The 20,050-nt window shown below is 37.7% G+C and overlaps 1 protein-coding gene across 5 annotated transcripts in view; it reads right to left on the reverse strand.

The window, feature by feature from the left end:
* Nucleotides 1-20,050, reverse strand: part of HSPBAP1 (HSPB1 associated protein 1) — a 64,605-nt gene that overhangs the window by 30,435 nt on the left and 14,120 nt on the right. For 2 of the 5 annotated variants that reach the window (XM_027845181.1, XM_027845180.1), the window contains exon 2: nt 3,349-3,534. In XM_027845181.1, coding sequence (XP_027700982.1) covers nt 3,349-3,534 — 186 coding nt within the window. Of the gene's footprint in view, nt 1-30; nt 73-3,348; nt 3,535-20,050 lie in introns of those variants that run through there. The other 3 variants (XM_027845184.1, XM_027845185.1, XM_027845183.1) reach the window with 3 other exon arrangements.

The following is a 20,050-nucleotide window of genomic DNA, read 5'->3' on the forward strand; positions in this document are numbered from 1 at the left end:
AAGTGAAACAAATTTCCAGCCCAAGACAACCTGGATAGTTGATCAGAAAGGCATGTCACACCGGGCTGGGAGAGGAACGCAGTTCAGCGTGGGTGTGCAGGCCACAGTAAACCTGGAGCAGGCCTCAGAGAACTGAATTGCTGGCAGCTGTGGTGGTTTCCAGACTTCTCAATCCATGAATGCCAAAGACAACTTAGAAGGTCAGTAGGAAAAGTCTGTTTCTGCAGTGAGAGAAGGGTGGGGTCCCAGCTCCATTCCCTGAGCTTGGCTCCAGGGTAGCAGCTGCTTCATGAGCTTCTAGCCCACAGACTGAGGGGGAATCAAGTGGCTGATCAGAGGGGGACTGCAGGGATCTCTCTGCTGATGCAGGATTCTCTTGCTTTGCCCATACTTGGATCTGGGTCACAGTTCTGGGTGGCGGTCCTGGGACGAGGAAGAGCACTGGCGTGGTGGAGCTTGTAGGTGCTGTGGAGAGGAAGTCCTCCTCACAGTTCTAAGACAGAAAAGAGTGCTTGTGGTCACTCACAAAGGAAAGCACAGGCCAGGAAACGAGTAAACACCTCGCCCTTGATCATACCACCTTGGAAGAACCGAAAATTTACAGGGCCCTAGAAGTATCTCTGAAAACAGCTGCACAAAACCACTAAAGCTTGGGACAGTATATTCTCCATACTGGAAACAGACCCCTACCTTAACAAAGAGTTTATAACTCAAGTAATTGACCGGGATCATGAGCAAGCAGCACAAAAAGAGTCAGACTATATTATCTTACTTTGGTGACAAAGAAGATCAAAACATACAACCAGAAGAACACAACGAAGCCAAAGCTCCTACATCCAAAGCCTCCAAGAAAAATATGAATTGGTCCCAGGCCAAGGAAGAGCTCAAAAAGAATTTTGAGAAGCAAGTAAGAGAAGTAGAGGAAAAACTGAGAGTGATGCTGAAGAAGACCCAAAAAAAACCTGAAGAAAATAACACCTTAAAAAATAGCGTAACCCAAATGGCAAAAGAGATCCAAAAAGCCAATGAGGAGAATGCCCTAAAAAGCAAAATTGGCCAAATGGAACAGAAAGTTCAAAAGCTTACTTAGAAAATACTTCCTTAAAAAATTAGAATGGAGCAACTGGAAGCCAGTGACTATATGAGAAATCAAGGCACTGTAAAACTAATCCAAAAGAATAAAAAAAGAAAAGAATGTGAAGTATCTCATTGGAAAAACAACTGACCTGGAAAATAGATCCAGGAGAGAGAATTTAAAAATTATTGGACTATCTGAAAGCCAAGATCAAAAAAAAGAGCCTAGACATCATCTTTCAAGAAATTATCAAGGAAAACTGCCCTGATATTTTAGAACCAGAGGGCAAAATAGAAATTGAAAGAATTCACCAATCACTTCCTGAAGGAGATCCCCAAAAGAAAACTCCTAGGAATATTGTAGCCAAATTCCAGAATTCCCAGGTCAAGGAGAAAATATTGCAGGCAGCCAGAAAGAAACAATTCAAATATTGTGGAACCACAATCAGGATAACACAAGATTTAGCAGTTTCTACATTAAGGGTCCGGAGGGCATGGAGTATGATATTCTGGAGGGCAAAGGAGATAGGATTATAACCAAGAATCACCTACCCAGCAAAACAGAGTATAATCCTTCAGGGGGAAAAATGGTCATTCAATGAAATAGGGAACTTTCAAGTATTTCTAAGGAAAAGACCAGAGCTGAACATAAAATCTGACTTTCAAATACAAGACTCAAGTGAAACATGGAAGGGGTAAACAAAAAAGAGAAATCATAAGAGACTTATTAAGGTTGAACTGTTTACATTCCTGCATGGAAAGATGATATTTGTAACTCTTGAGTCCTTTGTCAGTATTAGGGTAATAGGAGGGAAAAAAATTATATGTATGTATGTATAGATAGATAGATACATAGAGAGCACAGGGTGAGTTGAAGATGAAGGGGTGATATCTGGAAAATAAAATTAAGGGGTGAGAGAGGATTACACTGGGAGAAGAAGAAAGGGAAAAGTAGAATGGGGTAAATTATCTCACTTGAAACAGACAGGAAAAGGCTTTTACAGTGCAGGGGACATGGGGGAAGGTGAGAGGGAATGAGTGAATCTTATTCTCAGGATTTGGCTTAAGGAGGGAATAACAAACGCAATCGGGTATGGAAATTTATCTTACCCTACAGGAAAATAAGGGGAGAAGGGGACAAGAGAGCAGGGGATTGATAGAGGGGAGGGCAGATTGGGGGAGGGGATAATCAGAAGCAAACACTTTTGAGGAGGGACAGGGTCAAAAGAGAGAATAGAATAAATGGCAGGTAGGATAGGATGAAGGGAAATAAACTTAAATTTTTCACAACATGACTACTATGGAAGTGTTTTGCATGACTACACATCTATAACCTGTATCAAGATGCTTGCCTTTTCAATGAGGGTGGGTGGGGAGGGAGGTAACCCAAAGTTTTAAAAACACATGTTAAAAATAAAAAAAATTTACAAAAAAAAAAAAAAAAGGAAGTCCTCCAGGGCAAGGAAGCAAAATGACTGTTGAGCAGTGTAGGTGGCCAGAACGAGGGAAGGAGAGCAGTATCCTGCCAGGAGAACTAAGAAAGGCTTCAAGTATCAGGTGTTTCTGACCAATCTTGGAAGAAAATCAGGGATTCCAAGAGTTGTATATGAGAGACAGCTAATTAAATACTTACAGGTTTTATTACAAACAAGTACACGTCAAGTTTGCCTCTTCGGGCAAAGAGGGAAGAATCACATCCAAGGTCAGGTACTGTATACAGAATCACAAAATAGTCTATCTAGAAGATTCTTTAGACAATGAATCCACAGCTGAAAGAACAATTTAGATTCTATGACTTAGAACTGGAAAGAACCTCAGAAACTATCTAGTCCAATCTCTTCTTTTTTATCTATGGGGAAACTGATGCTCAGAAAAATGAAGTGACTTTCCTGAACTCACCTATGCAGAAAGCATCAAAGAAAAATTTACTGAATGCATGAAATGTATAATCTTTTTGTACCATTATATTAGTATCTTCAGGAACATCTTTAAGTAAAATACAGCAATACATGTATATAAAACATGTACAAGTTTTTTTTATAAAGAATAATACTGGCTGGCTTATGGAAATATGTATTGGTTATAAAAACGAAAAAATTTATAGCTACAAACATTTTAACCAAAACCTCCAATAAACTTCTTATGTCTGTAATACAAATGGACGAACAGAAGAAAAGAGGTTAATATTTCTCTAGGAACACAAAAACCACTACTGAGAAAGTGGAAATGATATTAAAGTGTCATTATAAATATTTTATCTACTTGGAGTCCTACCTGTATCCGTTTTTTTCACTCCCATTCTAAATCGTATCTGCTTTCCACACAAGAGCTTGGAAAGACATTTGGCATTCCAGTGTTGGGCTGGCCAATCAAAAACCATGTTGCAGAAGACTGCTGGTTGTCTCAAAGACATTATAATTTCTTTTGCTTTCTCTGGAGTAAAAGGTTTGACAAGCTCACCTAGAGAAACAAATAGCTTTAGGTTAATAAATGTGTAAAATTATCATTTCCTAAAAGTTGGAAAAAGCGAATTAAGTGATAACATTTCAGACTACTATAAATTTTCCTACTGAATTGCAACTGTATGAGACACTAACACAGAGATGGTGGAGCTGTCCTACTATTCTGGAAAGCAATTTGGAATTATGCTAAGAAAATGACCAAAAGGTCCATACCCTCTCATCTAGAGGTCCCAGGTTGTCATCTACACCTTAAGGACACCAAAAACAGAAAGGTTAGATCCTTTACATATCAAAGTATTCATAAGAGCACTTTCTGTGATATCAAAGAACTGGAAAAATAAGTTTTCATCTCCTGGGGAATAAGGAAACTGTGGTACAAACATGTAGTGGAATACTACTACACTTGTAAAAAATGATGAATATGAGGAATGAAGAAAACCATGGGAAGACTGATATGAACTGATACTGAGTAAAGTTAGTCAATAAGCATTTATTAAATGCACTATGTTACACTGTGCTAAGTGCTGGGGATACAAAGAAAGGTAATGGTCCCTGTGCTCAAGGAATTCATACTCTAATAGGAAAGACAACATGCAAATAATTAGCAAGAAGAACTAAGAAAATAAAACATGGCTACAATGACGTAAACAGAAAGAATAAAATGAAATGAATGCTGTGTGATTATAATGACAAAAATGGGTTTTGGAGAAGAGTTGAAAAAATGCAGATGGTAGGACTGCAGGTGAGGCATCCTGAACACTGTCAGACTGGTTGATGGGCTAATAGTTTTTGCTGAATCTTTCCCCTGAAACCTCCTTTTAAAATCCTTCTTAAACATCCATTCCTATTAAAAACACTAGAGAGCATAGGAATAAATGGAGTCTTCCTTAAAATAATTAAAAGTACCTACCTAAAACCTTCAGCAAGCATCATATATAATGGGGACAAGCTAGAAACATTTCCAATAAGATCGGGGGTAAAACAAAGATGTCCATTATCAGCACTGTTGTTCAATATCATACAGGAAACATTAGCTTTAGCAATAAGAGAAGAAAAAGACATTGAAGGTATTAGAATAGGCAAAGAAGAAACAAAGCTATCACTCTTTGCAGATGACATGATGCTATACTTAGAGAATCCCAGAGAATCAAGTAAAAAATCTACTTGAAATAATAAACTACTTTAGCAAAGTTGCAGGCTATAAAATAAAGCCACATAAATCACTGGCATTTCTATATATCACCAACAAAGGCCAACAGCAAGAGATAGAAAGAGAAATTCCATTTAAACTTACTGTACACATTATAAAATTTTAGGAGTTTACCTCCTGAAACAAACTCAGGAACTCTATGAACACAATTACAAAACACTTTTCACATAAATAAAGTCAGATCTAAATAATTGGAAAAACATCAGTCGTTCATTGGTAGGCTAAGCTAATATAATAAAAATGACAATTCTACCTAAGCTAATTTACTTATTCAGTGCCATACCAATCAAACTACCAAAAAATTATTTTATAGAGTTAGAAAAAATAATAACAAGATTCATTTGGAAGAACAAAAGGTCCAGAATGTCAAGGGAACTAATGAAAAGAAATGCAGGGGAAGGTGGCCTAGCCATTCCAGATCTTAAATTGTATTATAAAGCAGCAATCACCAAAACTGCTTGGTACTGGCTAAGAAATAAGAGTGGTGGATCAGTGGAATAGGTTAAGTATGCAAGACACGGTAGTCAATGACTATAGTAATCTATTATTTGATAAACCCAAAGACCCCAGCTTCTGGGATAAGAACTCACTCTCTGACAAAAACTGCTGGGAAAACTGGAAAAGAGTATGGCAGAAACTAGGCAGACACCAAAATCTCACACCATATGCCAAAATAAAGTCAAAATGGGCTCATGTTTTAGATATAAAGGCTGATACTGTAAGCAAACTGGGAGAGAAAGGAATAGTTTACCTATCAGATTTATGGAAAACGGAAGAATTCATGACCAAACAGGAGATACAGAACATTGCGAAAAGCAAAATGGATAATTCTGATTACATAAAATTGAAAAGTTTTTGCACAAAGCCAATGCAACCAAGATTAGAAGGAAAGTAGAAAATTGGGAAAGAATTTTTACAACTAGTCTCTTATAAGGGACTGATTTCTAAAATATATAGAGAATTAAGTCAAATTTATAAGAATACAAGTCATTCCCCAATTGATAAATGGTCAAAGGATATGAATAGGCAGTTCTCAGATGAAGAAATTAAAGCTATCTATAGTCACATGAAAAAATGCTCTAAATCACTATTGATTAAAGAAATGCAAATCAAAACAACTCTGAGGTACCACATCACACCTATCAGATTGGCCAACATGACAAAACAGGAAAATGATACATGTTGGAGAATATGTGGGAAAACTGGAACACTAATGCATTGGTGGAGTTGTGAAATGATCCAACCATTCTGGAGAACAATTTGGAACTATGCCCAAAGGGCTATCAAAATGTGCATAGCCTTTGACTCAGCAATAGCACTTCTAGGGCCGTATCTCAAAAAGATAATAAAAATGGGAAAAGGACCCACATGTACAAAAATATTTAAAGCAGCTCTTTTTGTGGTGGCAAAGAATTGGAAACTGAGAGGATGCCCATCAAGTGGGGAATGGCTGAACAAGCTGTGGTATATGAATGTAATGGAATACTACTGTGCTATAAGAAATGAACAGGCAGACTTCAGAAAAACCTGGAAAGACTTACTTGGACTAATGCTGAGTGAAGTGAGCAGAACCAGGAGAACATTGTACACAGTAACAGCCATGTTGTGCGATGACTAATATTGATAGACTTAACCCTTCTCAGCAATACAGGGATCTAAGATATCTCCAAAGGCCTCATGATGGAAAATGCTATCCACATCCAAAGAAAGAAATATGGAGTTTGAATACAGATTGAAGCATACTATTTGCTATTTTTTTTTCTTCTGTTGTGTTTTGTTTCCTCTTTCTGGTGGTTTCTCCTATTGGTTCTAATTCTTACTTATAACATCACTAATGTGAATATATATTTAACAGGAATGTATATGCATAGCCTATATCAGATTGCATGCTGTCTTGGGGAGGGAGGGGGAGAAAAATTTAAAACTCAAAAGCTTATGAAAGTGATTATTGATAAATCAAAATAAATTAATTTTAAAAAATCTTTCTTAGAAGGGATGGCTTGTTGGGTAAGATATATTTACAAAGGAATATGATGTAAAAACAAGGTTATCAATAAAAATTAGACTTCAAATAGAATTATAATTTGCTTTATTCTTTTATTAGTCTACACACAAATGTTGGTATCTTTCACAGAACCTACAGGGATACTTAAATATCTGTTGAACTGTTTTTTTCTTTCATATTAAAGACTTTTAATTTTGCAAGTATTTATGATTTTCAATATACCAACTATATCTTAGATTCAGTTATACAAATAAAAGCTTTTAACATCATAACAATTTTTCTAAATTGGAGAAAGTTAAAATTTTATGATTAGTGATCTTAAATATGCAAGGATTTAAGAAGTACAAATGGAAATCTGCACTTTGTATCTGCTGTTCTTCCTAGTTTTAACTCCATAGAACAAGATGCCACTCCCATGATAATCTCATCTCTAAACTCACCACTACATGGGTAACTGAAGTCTTGATTGACATCACCTCCCTCAGCCTCCTCTACCCTCAGATTGATGAGCTGGAGGATGGAGTACCAAACTCCTTCCCTTTACAGAGGGCAGAAACAAGACTCAGCTCATTCCACTTTGCATCTGCTGTTCTGCCTGGTTTCAAATCTAGGGAACAAGGGTGTCTCCCCCATTCCCCTATCCACACTCCTTCCCCTTTCCTGCCTCCTTTTGTGTGCTGTCTCCCCTCTTCAGATTGTAAACTGCTTGACGACAGGGACTGTCTTTCTTTTTATTAATTGTATGTCCAGTGTTTAGCACAGTGCTTGGCACATAGCAAGTGTTTAATAAATGTTTATTGGATTGGATAGGAAATTATCTTATAACAATGCAGGCTGGTGATCATGACAAAAAAAGCACTAAGTTTGGAGTTAGGAAGACCAATTCAAGTACTCTTCAGAAACTGACTGTGACTCTAGTTAAGTTGCTTTACCTCTCTCAATCTCAGTTTCCTTACCTGTAAAATAAGAAGGCTAGACTCAAGGACTTACAAGTTTTCTTCCAGATCTACATCTATGATCCTATGAGTCAGAATAACACAACTTGATAATCATATCTGTGATAAATTCAACTTTTCCCTATTATGATTAACTTTCTAGGGAGAAGAGATATTTTAAAATTTTCACCTTCAAACATTTAGAAGATAAAAGTTATACCAAGTGAGGATAAAGACTGGAAGACAAGACCTTAACTGTTCTAATCTCTAATATCCTTGAAAAATCTGAAACCTGCAGACAAAATTCTAAGTATTTAAAAGAATTTACAAATAGTTTTTGCATGTTCTTCATTTATACAGCTTTCTTTTATTATTTAATTTCCCCATATAAAATGGAAAATATAATTTTTAAAGAAGGAAACAAACAACTAAAACAAAAGCTACTGTGGTTTAAATATAATGCTGCCTTTTAAATTTTTAAAAAAGAAATTAATTCCTTTTATATGAAAATATCTGGAATGTAGGGACTTGGACTCAGTCACATCTAAGTAGAAGGTAGGCTGCAAAAATACTCTCTCTGGGAAGGCACTACTATAGATACCTCAAACCTAACTCTGGGTTCAATCCTTATTATTCTGGAAATAAAGATGACTGATTAATTCAGCTTGGATACTTACTAAAGGATGCAGGAAGGCACTGCCTCGGACACCTCAAAAACCTAACTTGAAGGTTCAATCTCTACGTTCTGAAGGAAGACTGAATTTTGGATGTGTTGGGGGGGGGAGAGTACATGTACACAGAATGATGATAAAACTTCTAATATTTCTAAGACAGTTAATTTTTGTTTTAAAATAATTTGTTCCAGTCATCATTCAACTACAAATTATTATCTCTCAAGTTACCAATGATCCCTTAACTGTCAAATCTAGTGGTTTTTTTTCAATCTTCATCCTTCTTGATCTCTCTATAGCCTCTGACACTGTCAATCACCATCTTCTCCTTGATACTCCCTTTCTCTAGGTTTTCATGGCATTGCTCTCTACTGGCTTTACTCCTACCTGTCTGTTCCTTTCAGTCTCCTTTACAGGATCTTCATCCTCGAGCTGTGGATGCCTCCTTAATCTTGGTCCTTGGCCTTTTTTTCTTCTCCTTCTATACAATCACTTGGTGATCTCATCAGTCCCCCTGGATTCAATTATCATCCCTATGTAGAGGACTCTCAGACCCAAACCAGCCCTAACCTCCCTCTTGATCTCTAGTCTTACATCTCAAAATGCATCTCATAGATATCTTAAATGGATTTCATAGATATCTTAAACTCAGTATGTCCAAAACTGAACTCATTTTCTCTCTTTCCAAACCCTCCCTTCTTCCTAACTTCCCTATTATTGTAAGGAGCAGAGCCATCCTTCTAGTCGCCCAGGCTCAAAACCTAGATGTTATCTTCTACTCCTCACTCTTTCTTACCCCTAGATCCAATCAGTTGACAAGTGTTTTCATTTCTACCTTCATAACATAATATTTCTCATCTACATCCCCCTTCTCTCCTCCAACACTGACACCACCCTGCTTCAATCCCACATCTCCTCACACCTGCACTACTGCAGTTCTACTGGTTGGTCTCCCTGCCCTAAGTCTCTCCCCATTATAATCCATCCTCCACTTACCAATCAAAGTGATCTTCCTCAAGTACAAGTTAGACCATGTCATCCCCTACTTAATAAATTCCATTGTCTCCTAACCTTTAATTAATCAAATTTCCTCTGTCTGGCTTTTAAAGCCCTTCATTCTTCTTACGCTTGACTCTCTTTCACATACTCTACAGTCCAGTGGTACTGGCCCTCTTGCCATTCCTCCTATGACTCCATTCCCCTAAGCATTTCCACTGGCTATTTCCTCTCCCTGAATGCCCTCCCTTCTCATTCTGCCTCCTGGTTGCCTTCAAGTCTCAGCTCAAATCCTGACTTCTATAAGAGGCCCTTTCCAGTTTCCCACAATGCTAGTGCCTTCCCTCTGAGGCTGCCTCCAATTTACTCTGTATATATGTATATATCTCATTTGTCCATATCTATTTACATGTCTCTCCCATCAGAATGTGAGCTCCTTAAGGTCTTTCTTGGCATCTCCAGTGCTTAGAACTGTGCCTTGTAGCACACTGTAAATACTTAATAAATACTTATTGACTTAACTTTCAGAGCAAGTCCAGAGAAGTCTTATAAATGAAGTTGAAAAGAGAGAAGCTACAAAAGGAGAGTGCTAAAAGACAGGTAGATGGCGCCATGGTGCACAGAGTACTGGGCCTAGATTTAGGAAGACTCTTCCTGAGTTAAAATCTGGCCTCAGACACTTACTAGCTCTGTGACTCTGGGCAAGTCACTTCACCCTGTTTGTCTCAGTTTCCTCATCTGCAAAATGAGCTGGGGAAGGAGCTGGCAAACCACTCCAGTATCTTTGCCAAGAAAACCCTAAATGGGGTCACGAAGAGTTGGCCATGACTAAAACAAACGAACAACAACAACAAAGGATAACTTTCAGTTACGGAATTACTTATACAAAGTCTAGCCACAGAGTATAAAAAAGAAAAAGAAAAGAAAAGAAAAGAAAAGGAGGAAAAAAGATCATTTTCATTCTTTCAGAAGCAATGAAATCACATCACAGGTCAGGTCTCCTCTATTTCTATCCTGTTTCAAGTGCCAAGGAATGGATGTCAACAATTTAAGAAATATATTTTCTCTGAAAAACCACCTTCACCTATGGAATCCTGTTACATCACTTTTAGATATACACCTAATAACAGTATTACTGGTTCAAAGGGCAGGCACAGTTTTATAGCCCTTTTGGCATAGTTCCAAACTGTCCTCCAGAATGGCTGGATCAGTTCACAACTCCTCCACCAATAGTGTATTAGTGTCTCTATTTTTCCACAGCCTCTCCAGCATTTGTCATTTTCCCTTTCTGTCATCTTACCCAATCTGATGGATGTGAGGTGGTACCTCAGAGTTGTTTTAATTTTCATTTCTCTAATTATTAGGTATTTAGCGCATTTTTTAATATAACTACTGATAGCTTAGATTTTGTCCTCTGAAAACTGTCTACTCACATCTTTTGTTCATTTGCCAGTTGTGGAATGGCTCTTCTAATAGATTTGACTCATTTATCATATTTTAGAAATGAAGCCTATATCAGAGAAACTTCTGCAAAGACTTTTCTTCCAATTTCTTTTTTTTCTTCTAATTTTCACTGTAGTGGTTTTGTTTGTTCAAAAATCTTCATGTAATCAAAACTATCAGTCTTACATAAGAGTATGTTTAAAAGATAAAAAATAGAAAAGAAAAATCAGTACAATTGATTAATCAATACACTGAAAAAGTTCAAAAACATGTGCAATGTGTACACCTGTGGACCTCTCAACTCCACAACAGGGTAGCTTTGAGGTATCTTTCTCTCCATTCGAGTCCCGCTTGATCTTTATAATTTTGTTACATTCTCTTCTGTTTTTTTGGTGTCATTTTATTTACATTGTTGCAGTCACTGTGTATGTTGTTTTCTTGGCACTTTGTATTTATCACATATCATTTCTTACCATGTTTTGTTTAGCCATTCCCCAACTGATGGGCATTTACTTTGTTTCTAATTATTTGCTATCACAGAAAGAGCTAGCTGCTATAAATATTTTGGTGTTTATGGAGATTTTCTTCTTATGCCTTCCTTGGGGTACAAGCCCACTAATGGAATCTCTGGGTCAAAGGGTACAGACATTTTAGTCACTTTGAATAATTCCAAACTGCTTTCCCAAATGGTTGTACCATTTCACAGCTCCACCAACAATGTGCCTATCATTTCACAACCCCTCCAACATTGATTATTGACATTTTTTGTCATTTTGCCAATTTGCAAGGTCTGAGGTAAAACCTGTGTTGTTTTGATGAGCATTTCCTTTATTATTTGTGACTTAGACTTTCCATACACACATTTTTAACAGAGCAACATGACATTTTCATGAAGTTTGCCCTTCAATTCAAACAAAGATTCATTAAGTAAGCATTTGCCATGTGTAAGTTAACTGGGGATACAGAAATGAAACATTCTCTGCCCTTAAGGAGCTTACAACTAGGTGCATACATGTACACAACAAGGTAATTTGAGGAGGGAAGAAATAGCTACTGTCAAGAAATAGCTACTGAATGTATGTATGCCTTTCACTGTATTAGATGCTATGGGGAATACAGGGGGGAAAAGCTCTCAAAGAAGGCTACAATAAAACTGGATTGACATGAGCCACACATAAAAGCACTGAAGGACCTGGATCATCAGGATGGGGGGCAGGGAAAAACATTCAAATCATCATATAATAAATGGTGGCCTGGATCTCAGATGTCATCATTTTGTCCACCCTCATATCCCCCTACACCCTTAAGTTTCCAAAACAGGAAAATCCAGGGAGCAGTGAGTTGCCTGTGGTCACAAAGGTTGTTAAGTAGCAGAACCAGGATCTGAACTCAAGTTCTCTAGATTCAAATTCTAAGCTTTTTATACCATACCCTACTACCTCTCAATCTAGGCAAAGTAAATAGCATGCTGAAAGGCAGAGGTAAACAGGGGGAAATAAAGCAATTACATAACCTCAAGAGTTAGAAGGGGTCTCCTAGGTCATCTAGTCCAATGTATACCTGACCATGACTCCCCTGCAGAACATCCTGACAATCGGTCAACCATCTTCTGCTTTTAACCTTCCAGAGTCAAAGGGCCACTGCCTCCAGAGCCCACTCATTCTGAAACACCAAACAGTTTTAATTGTCAAAAAAAACCTTCCCTCTCATTAAAGCTAAATCTCTCTGCAACTTCCACCCAACCCTTGTAGGTCTGCTATGCAGAACAGACATCTAAACCTTTTCCCACATGATGGCCCTTCAAATATACAAAGAAAAGCGAGACAGACCTTGCTCTCAAGGAGTTTTCTATCTAATGGGAGAGACATGCAAACAACTACACAAACATGAAATATAAAGGATAAATTAGAAATAATAAACAGAAGGAAGGCATTAGAACTGAGAATGTGTAGAAAGAATTCCTGTAAAAAAAGGGATTTTAACTCAGATCTGATGAAAACCAGGGAAGTCATAAGGCAGAAATGAGGAAGGAGAATATGCCAGACATGGGAGATAGCCAGAGAAAATGCCTAGAGAACAGAGATAGAGTGTCTAATTCAATGAACAGCAAGGAGGCCAGTGTTACTGGATCTCAGAGACGGGGATGGGGGGGAGAGAGGAAATAAAGTATAAGAAGAGTAGAAAGGTTGGGGGCGGGGTTAGATCCTGAAGGGCTTTGAATGCCAAAGGATTTTTGTATTTGATTTTGTATTGACTCCAAATTTTTGTATTTGAAGCTAGGTTGGCACAGTGATTTGTATTTGATGGGGAACCACTGGAATTTTCTGAATAGGGGAGGCACATGGCTCGACCTATGCTTTAGGAAAATCACTTTGGCGGCTGAATGTATGAGATCGGAATAGGAAGAGACCTGTGGCAAGCAGACCAACTAGTAGGCTATTGCAATAGTCCTGGGCTGAGATGAGGGTCTGCACCAGGGTGATGGCAGGGTCAGAGGAGAGAAAGGGGTATATGTGAAGGATGTTACAGAAGTCAAAACAACAATCCTTGGCAAAACACTGGATGGTGGGGGAGGGAACGAAAGAGATTGAAGACTCAAGGATGACACCAGGTTGTGAGCTTGGGAGACTAGGAGGAAAGTGCTGCCCTCAATAGTAATAAGAAAGTGTGGAACAGGGAGGGTTTAAGAAGAAAGATAATGAGTTCAGTTTTGGACATGCTGAGTTTGAGGTGTCTATAAGACATCCAGTTTGATATCTAATAGACAGTTAGAGATGTAAGACTAGAGATCAGCAGAGGAGTTAGGGCTGGATAAGCCCCATTTGAGAATAATCAACAGACATGATAAATGAATCCATTTATGGAAAACTGATGAAATCACTAAGTAAAATAGTAGAGAGAAGAGGGCCCAAGACAGAGCCCTGAGGGACACCTATATTTAGGGACCTGGATGCAGATCCAGCAAAAGAGACTAAGAAGGAGTGGTCAGTTAGGTAGGAAGACCAGAAGAGAGTTGTGCTCTGAAAACAGAGAGAGAAGAAAGTATTGAGAAGAGAGTGGTCAAGGGTGTCAAAGGCTACAGAAAGGACAAGAAGGATAAGGAATGAGAAAAGGGCATTCAATTTGGCAATACAGAGATCAATGGTAAACAGATCAACTTTGGAGAGAGCAGTTTCAGTTTCAGTTGTGGTTGGAAGCCCAAAGCCAGAATCAAGAGAGTATGATGAAAGAAAGTAGAGGCATCAATTGTAGACTATTTTCTCAAGGAATTTAACCACAAAAGGGAGAAGAGATATGGGATGACAACAAGAATGGAAGGTTCAAGTGAGGATTTTTTAAGGATGGAGAAACATGGGCATGTTTTAGGCTGTAGGGAAGCTGACAGCAGACAGGAAGAGAATGAAGATAAGTGAGAGTGGGGATACTACAGGAAGCAATCAGCTAGAGAACAACGGATGGAATTGGATCTCTTGTCCATGTAGAGCAGTATCATAACAGAAACATGGGTCATTAATCCATACATAACGATCCCCAAGGGCTACACCTTAACTTTAAAACGTAACTTCGTATTTTATTGTACTTTTGTATTGCTAAACATTTCCCAGTTGCATCTTAATTTGGCTCAGGCTGCACTGAGGAGTGGTAGATGAGCTAGTATATCAAAAAAAAGCACCGGACTAGAATTCAGGAGACCTGGAGTCTTATCTCTCCTTTTCCTCTCTCTAGCTAACTGATCTTGGACAAGGAACCACTTCTTCGGATTTAGTTTCTTCATTTATCAGGAGATTGCACTAGATAGTGAAGCTAGGTTGGCACAGTGAACAGAGTGCTGGGCCTAGAGTCAGAGAGACTCATCTTCCTGAGTTCAAATCTGGCCTCAGGTATTTAACTAGTTGTGTGACTCTGGGCAAGTCATGTAATCCTGTTTGCCTCAATGTTCTCATCTGTAAAATGAGCTGGAGAGGAGATGGCTAACCACTCCAGTATCTTTGCCAAGAAAACTCCAAATGGGGTCAATGACTGAACAACAACAACAAATGGACTAGAACTAGATGATCTGAAAGGTCTTTTAGTTCTAACCTTCTATGATGAAAGCAGTATTTTAGGAAATAGAAAATAAGTGCAGAAGGCATTGGAGAGAGGAAGAGAGAAGCAAGTCACAGAGTTAATATAAAATAGCAGAAATTCAGGTATGAGGTCAGAAAGACCCAAACCAAGAAGAGATTAAGAATAGCAAAGGAGGGATGGCCAGAAGAGACTCAGAATTTAGGTGGGGAGGAGACCCTGGATGTCATCTAGTGCAAACCCCTCGGTTTTACAGATGAAGAAGCCTTTCATTTTATAGATGAAGGAGAAGAGAAAGAGAGTGAAACACAGTTCTCAGCAATGCTGGGAACTACTGCCCAGGTCTTCTGACTCCCAGTTCAATGATCCTTCCATTATTTCATAGTATATATTACAAAGAATCAATATCTATTTGCACATCATTTTCTTTTCTAGAATGCTTTCCTCCTCTTCAGTGGGTTCTGGCAACATAAATGTGAGCTTTAAAAACCCCATGGCTTGTTCTGAGGCCACCATAGCAGGTGCCATGTGTCCCTTAATGAGTAATGGCAGTGAGCCTCTACTGAGAGTCATGTCATTTCAGCAGGCCCTGTTGAATCTAGAAGGATTAAAATTGGTCACTCCACAAATGGAGCAAACAGAGTGAGAGACAGCATGATATAATGGAAGGTACACTAGAGTCAGGAGACTTGGGTTCACTATCTTTGACACTTACTGGCTGGGTATCCATGCACAAGTCACTTAATCTCTCTGAGCCTCAATTTCTCCATTGGTAAAAGAAGATGGTTATCAGTTTCCTCATTTATAAAATGAGGTATCTGAACTAGATTGCTCTAATAATGTACTATCCACTTCAAAGAGCTGCTGTAAAGAAGAGTGTTTTATAAATCTTGAAGCACTCTATAAAAATGAGTTACATATGATCCTGCTGTTTTTAAGAAGCAATGCAAACCTTTTGTATAGTTAACACCCTAAAAGGGTAATGTACAAAAGACCATAAATAAGCTCTTGGGACTGTACTGTTAAGGAATATAAACTATTATTTTCCTCTATATTTGCTGCTACTAATAGCAGCACAAGAGTTCAAATGGGTAGCTTCTCTCCTTGAAAGCCTTTCTCCTTGAAAGCACTTCTTACTTATCTTTGTATGACTGAGGCCTAGTGGGGTCCCAATCAATAGTTGCTGAAGTGAACTCACAGGGCACACAGTAACAATCTTTTGGTGAATCCTTCAGCTTAAATGCAATAGGTTTCCTAGGCTGAGCAATAACCACTGGTCAGGTTTTTAGGCAGGGGAAATACAGCTGAAGCCCAGGAAACTAGCTGATTTCAGTGGTCTTATCAAATGAGAGTTTCTGTGGCAGATTTTGGTAGTTATTGGGCACAGTTCAACCATGTTTCAGTGGTAAATGGAGAATAGAGACAGACTAGCTATGTGACCAGTCACTAAAATTCTTAGTGCTCTAACTCTCTAAGACCATCAATTACAGAGATTCCAGTTTGTACTACTGAAGAGAATTTACCTATGAAATCATAGTTCTTGACAAATATGTCAACTGTTGTTGTGTAAAATAATAACATATCTAATAGAATAAGTGCCAGCCTATATTCAACACACTGGATTAGTGGTATCCAACACTTCTACTGGAAAAGAGCATATACCCTGGATATGAATTTTTACTTATTTAGACGTTATGTAGATGTACTATTACACTAATTCTTGTGTAGATTATAAAACACACAAAAATAGAAATCAAAAAGTATAAGATGAAGATGAAATGAAGCATGGCAATTTATTGAACAGGGAAGTGACATGGTCAGATCTGTGCTTTAGGAAAATCACTTTGGCAGCTATGTGGTAGATAGGTTAGAGAAGAGACTTAAAACAAGGAGACCAATTAGAAGGCTGTTGCAGTACTCCAGGTAAGCTATGATGAAGGCCTGAATTAGGATGGTGTCCATGTGAGTAGAAAGAAGGGGACAGATACTGAGATATGTTGTGGAGGTGGAAATGACAAGACCTGACAACTAACTGAATATGTGGTACATAAGAAAGAAGCATCAAACTTAGCCCAGAGTGATGCCCAACCAGATGAAAATGTAATTGGGAAATATTTAACATGATAAAGTTTATAAATCTGTTGTTTCCTAAGACAATATGTAACCAGCAGGGATCTCTTTCTATTTGAGTTTGATTTCACTAGTCTAAGAGAAAATTGGAATCAAGTACCATGCCAAGGCCGCAAACTCGGCTAACTGAAGGATGTTGATGCCTCAACAGAAATTTGGAAAAGGAGAGGAAAAGATAATTAGAGTTCAGTATTAGATTAGGTTGGGTTTGGGGCAGTGGATAGAATACCCGGCTTGGAGTTAGGAGGACCTGAGTTCAAATCTGGTCTCAGACACTTGACACTTACTAGCTGTGTGACCCTGGCAAACCACTTAACCCCACTGCTGAGCAAAAAACAAAAACAAAAACAAAAACAAAACAAAAAAAGATTACATTGGGTTTGAATATCAATGTGACATCCAGTTCATTAGACAATTGGTGATATTCTGAACAGTTGATCACACACCCCAGGACCATTACACTAAACACGTTTTTGAAATGCTTTGAATTTAAGTTTAAAAATTAAAATTTAACTATCCTGGGTAAAAAAAAAAAAAAGATTGCAATAAGATGTCAAATAGGTATTTCTCTAGCTCTCTGTTATCTCTTTTCAAGGCTCCCTACTGGGGAATCATAAAAGGTGAAGAGAAGGTTTCCCTGCCTTATTTTCTTAATAACAGGACCTTCTGGATCACCTTAGTATTCCTTTATGAACTCAAGGATCCATTTGAAAGTTGTGGCTATAACACCAAAATACTTGAGAATAGGTTTTTGCTTATTTGATGACATTAGCAAATAACTATTGAGTACCTACTCTTTTAAGAACAAATATTTGTTAGAAGAATGAATTTAACAGATATTTATCACATTACGTATCTAGAACTATACACAAAGAATTATAACAAGGTCCTTAAATTAAAGGAGAAAGCTGGAAATTCAAGACTAGGGTTTGAGAAAAAAAAATAAGGCTTGAAAAATCATAGTGCTTGTTATCCCAAGAGTAGCACAAAAGGCTGAAAATAGAAATGTTTCACATCCATATGGATTATACTAAGGAAATCTGGAGATATTTGCAAATATATCCATTAATTTTTGAGCTTATATTTCAGAACCATGAAGAATGTGGTAGCTTGTTTAAAAACTTCCTGTTTTAGTTAAACTGAAAATATTAAGAAATAGTATTTTCTCTAGTCTAAAAGCCTCTCTGGATTTTCCTTTCAGAAAGTAAGTAGAGAAGCAGCTAGATGGCAGAGTGAATACAGCATCATCCTAGAGTCAGAAGGATGTGAGTTCAAATAAAGCCTCTGACACTTACCAGCTGTGTGACTAGGCAAATCACTTAACCCCAACTGCCCATGCCCTACCAAAAAAAAAAAAAGTCAGTATAACTAAAGCCAAGGCTTTTCTGATAACCATCTTAACTCTGGTCTAGTTTAGATCTAGTTAGCCTTCTACTCAACAAGAAGTGATTGGACTCTAGACTTATCTACAAGAAATCTCTTCTTTCCCAATTCTTGAAGTAAGGGTCTGCTACAATCCACCCTCAGAAAGGATGAGACTGATTTGAGAGTAGGGACCCATTTTTAATCCTAAAGTAATAGGTGAGTGATTACTATCTTGGAACCCAAAACTGTATTTTAACATATTATGATCTTCTTGTTTAAGATTCCTATAAATGTTACTTCATATCATCTTGGGATAGAGCTACACAACATAAGATATGAGGAATTGTGCCAGTTTGGACATCTCTATAAGCTAGAAATGGCCTGGATATTAATATTAAAATAAAATTGTTTCCAGAAGACTTGTTCAGACTACAGTATTAATATTTTCCCTTCAACAAGGTAACCCTAATCTCTAATGCAACTCTAAGAAATAGACTGACTACCAGTGGGGATCATAGGCCTGACTTAGCATTGTATTTTTTAAGTTTTAAAGCAGGTATCAAATTCAAATAGAAAAGAATTTCTGCTGATTACATATTAACTTGGAAAACCACAAACTGATATTATCTCTGATGTAATGTATTTTTATTTATTTTGTTAAACATTTCCGAATTACATCTGGTCCCGAATTTGACATCTCTGCTCTAAAGTACTATATTTGTGAGACAAATGCCTAACAATTTACTTCCATTACTTTAAAAGGATGAAAGAAAAAGGTAGAACTGGGATACCCACTTGAGTCTTTTTTTTTTAATTGTTTAGTTGTTTAGCTCAAGTATCAGAGAAAACTGCCCAGTGGTTTTGAATGGCAATAAAATAATTATCTCATTCAAAAAATTTATTTACATATAGTTGTATCCATATGCAAATAGACAAATGGCCAAGAGAAGGCAGTAACAGCTACATATGCCACTAGAATGTAAACTCCTTGAGAGGACCCATAGTTTTCTCTTCATTTTTGTTCTCGTTACCTACCAAAATCATACAGTAGGCCCTTAAAAATGCTTGCTGATTGATTGACAGAATGGTTGGGTTCACTGTTCTCCATATAATGCCACATACCTAAAAAGAACAGTCGCAGCCAACAAGGTTTAGCTTATAGAGTGTTGAAACTGGAATCAGGAAGACCTGGGTTCCAATTGTGCTTCAGATTAAGAGATTTAACAGCACTGCAGCCCTGGACAAATTCACTTTATCTCCCAATTCCTCATTTTCCTCACCTCTAAAATGCAGATAATAATAATAAGATTGTCCTGAGGGTCAAATTCGATGTGTTAGAATTGGAATGAAACTCACCCAACCACTACCCAAATTTTCCAAATGTCCAATTCTGATCACATCTCATTGCACAACTTAAAAAAATTCAAAGGTTTCCCATTACCCACTAAATCAAGTCCAAACACTTTAGGTTGGCATTCAAGGTCGGCCACAAAATGGCTCCAAACTAACTTTCCCAACCTTATCTCAGACTATTCCCTCCCACATACTAAGCCAAATCCTCCTCTATACAAGGTCTTTCTTGACTCAGTTGCTCAGGCTAGTTCTTATGCCAGGAATGACCTCACCCCAAACTCTGCTTATTGAACTTCTACCCATCCTTCAAAATCCAGTTCAAATGCCTCTTTCTCTATGAA

This window comes from Vombatus ursinus, unplaced genomic scaffold (assembly GCF_900497805.2).
Source record: "Vombatus ursinus unplaced genomic scaffold, bare-nosed wombat genome assembly UNPS02014959.1, whole genome shotgun sequence".
Taxonomy (NCBI): Eukaryota; Metazoa; Chordata; class Mammalia; order Diprotodontia; family Vombatidae; genus Vombatus; species Vombatus ursinus.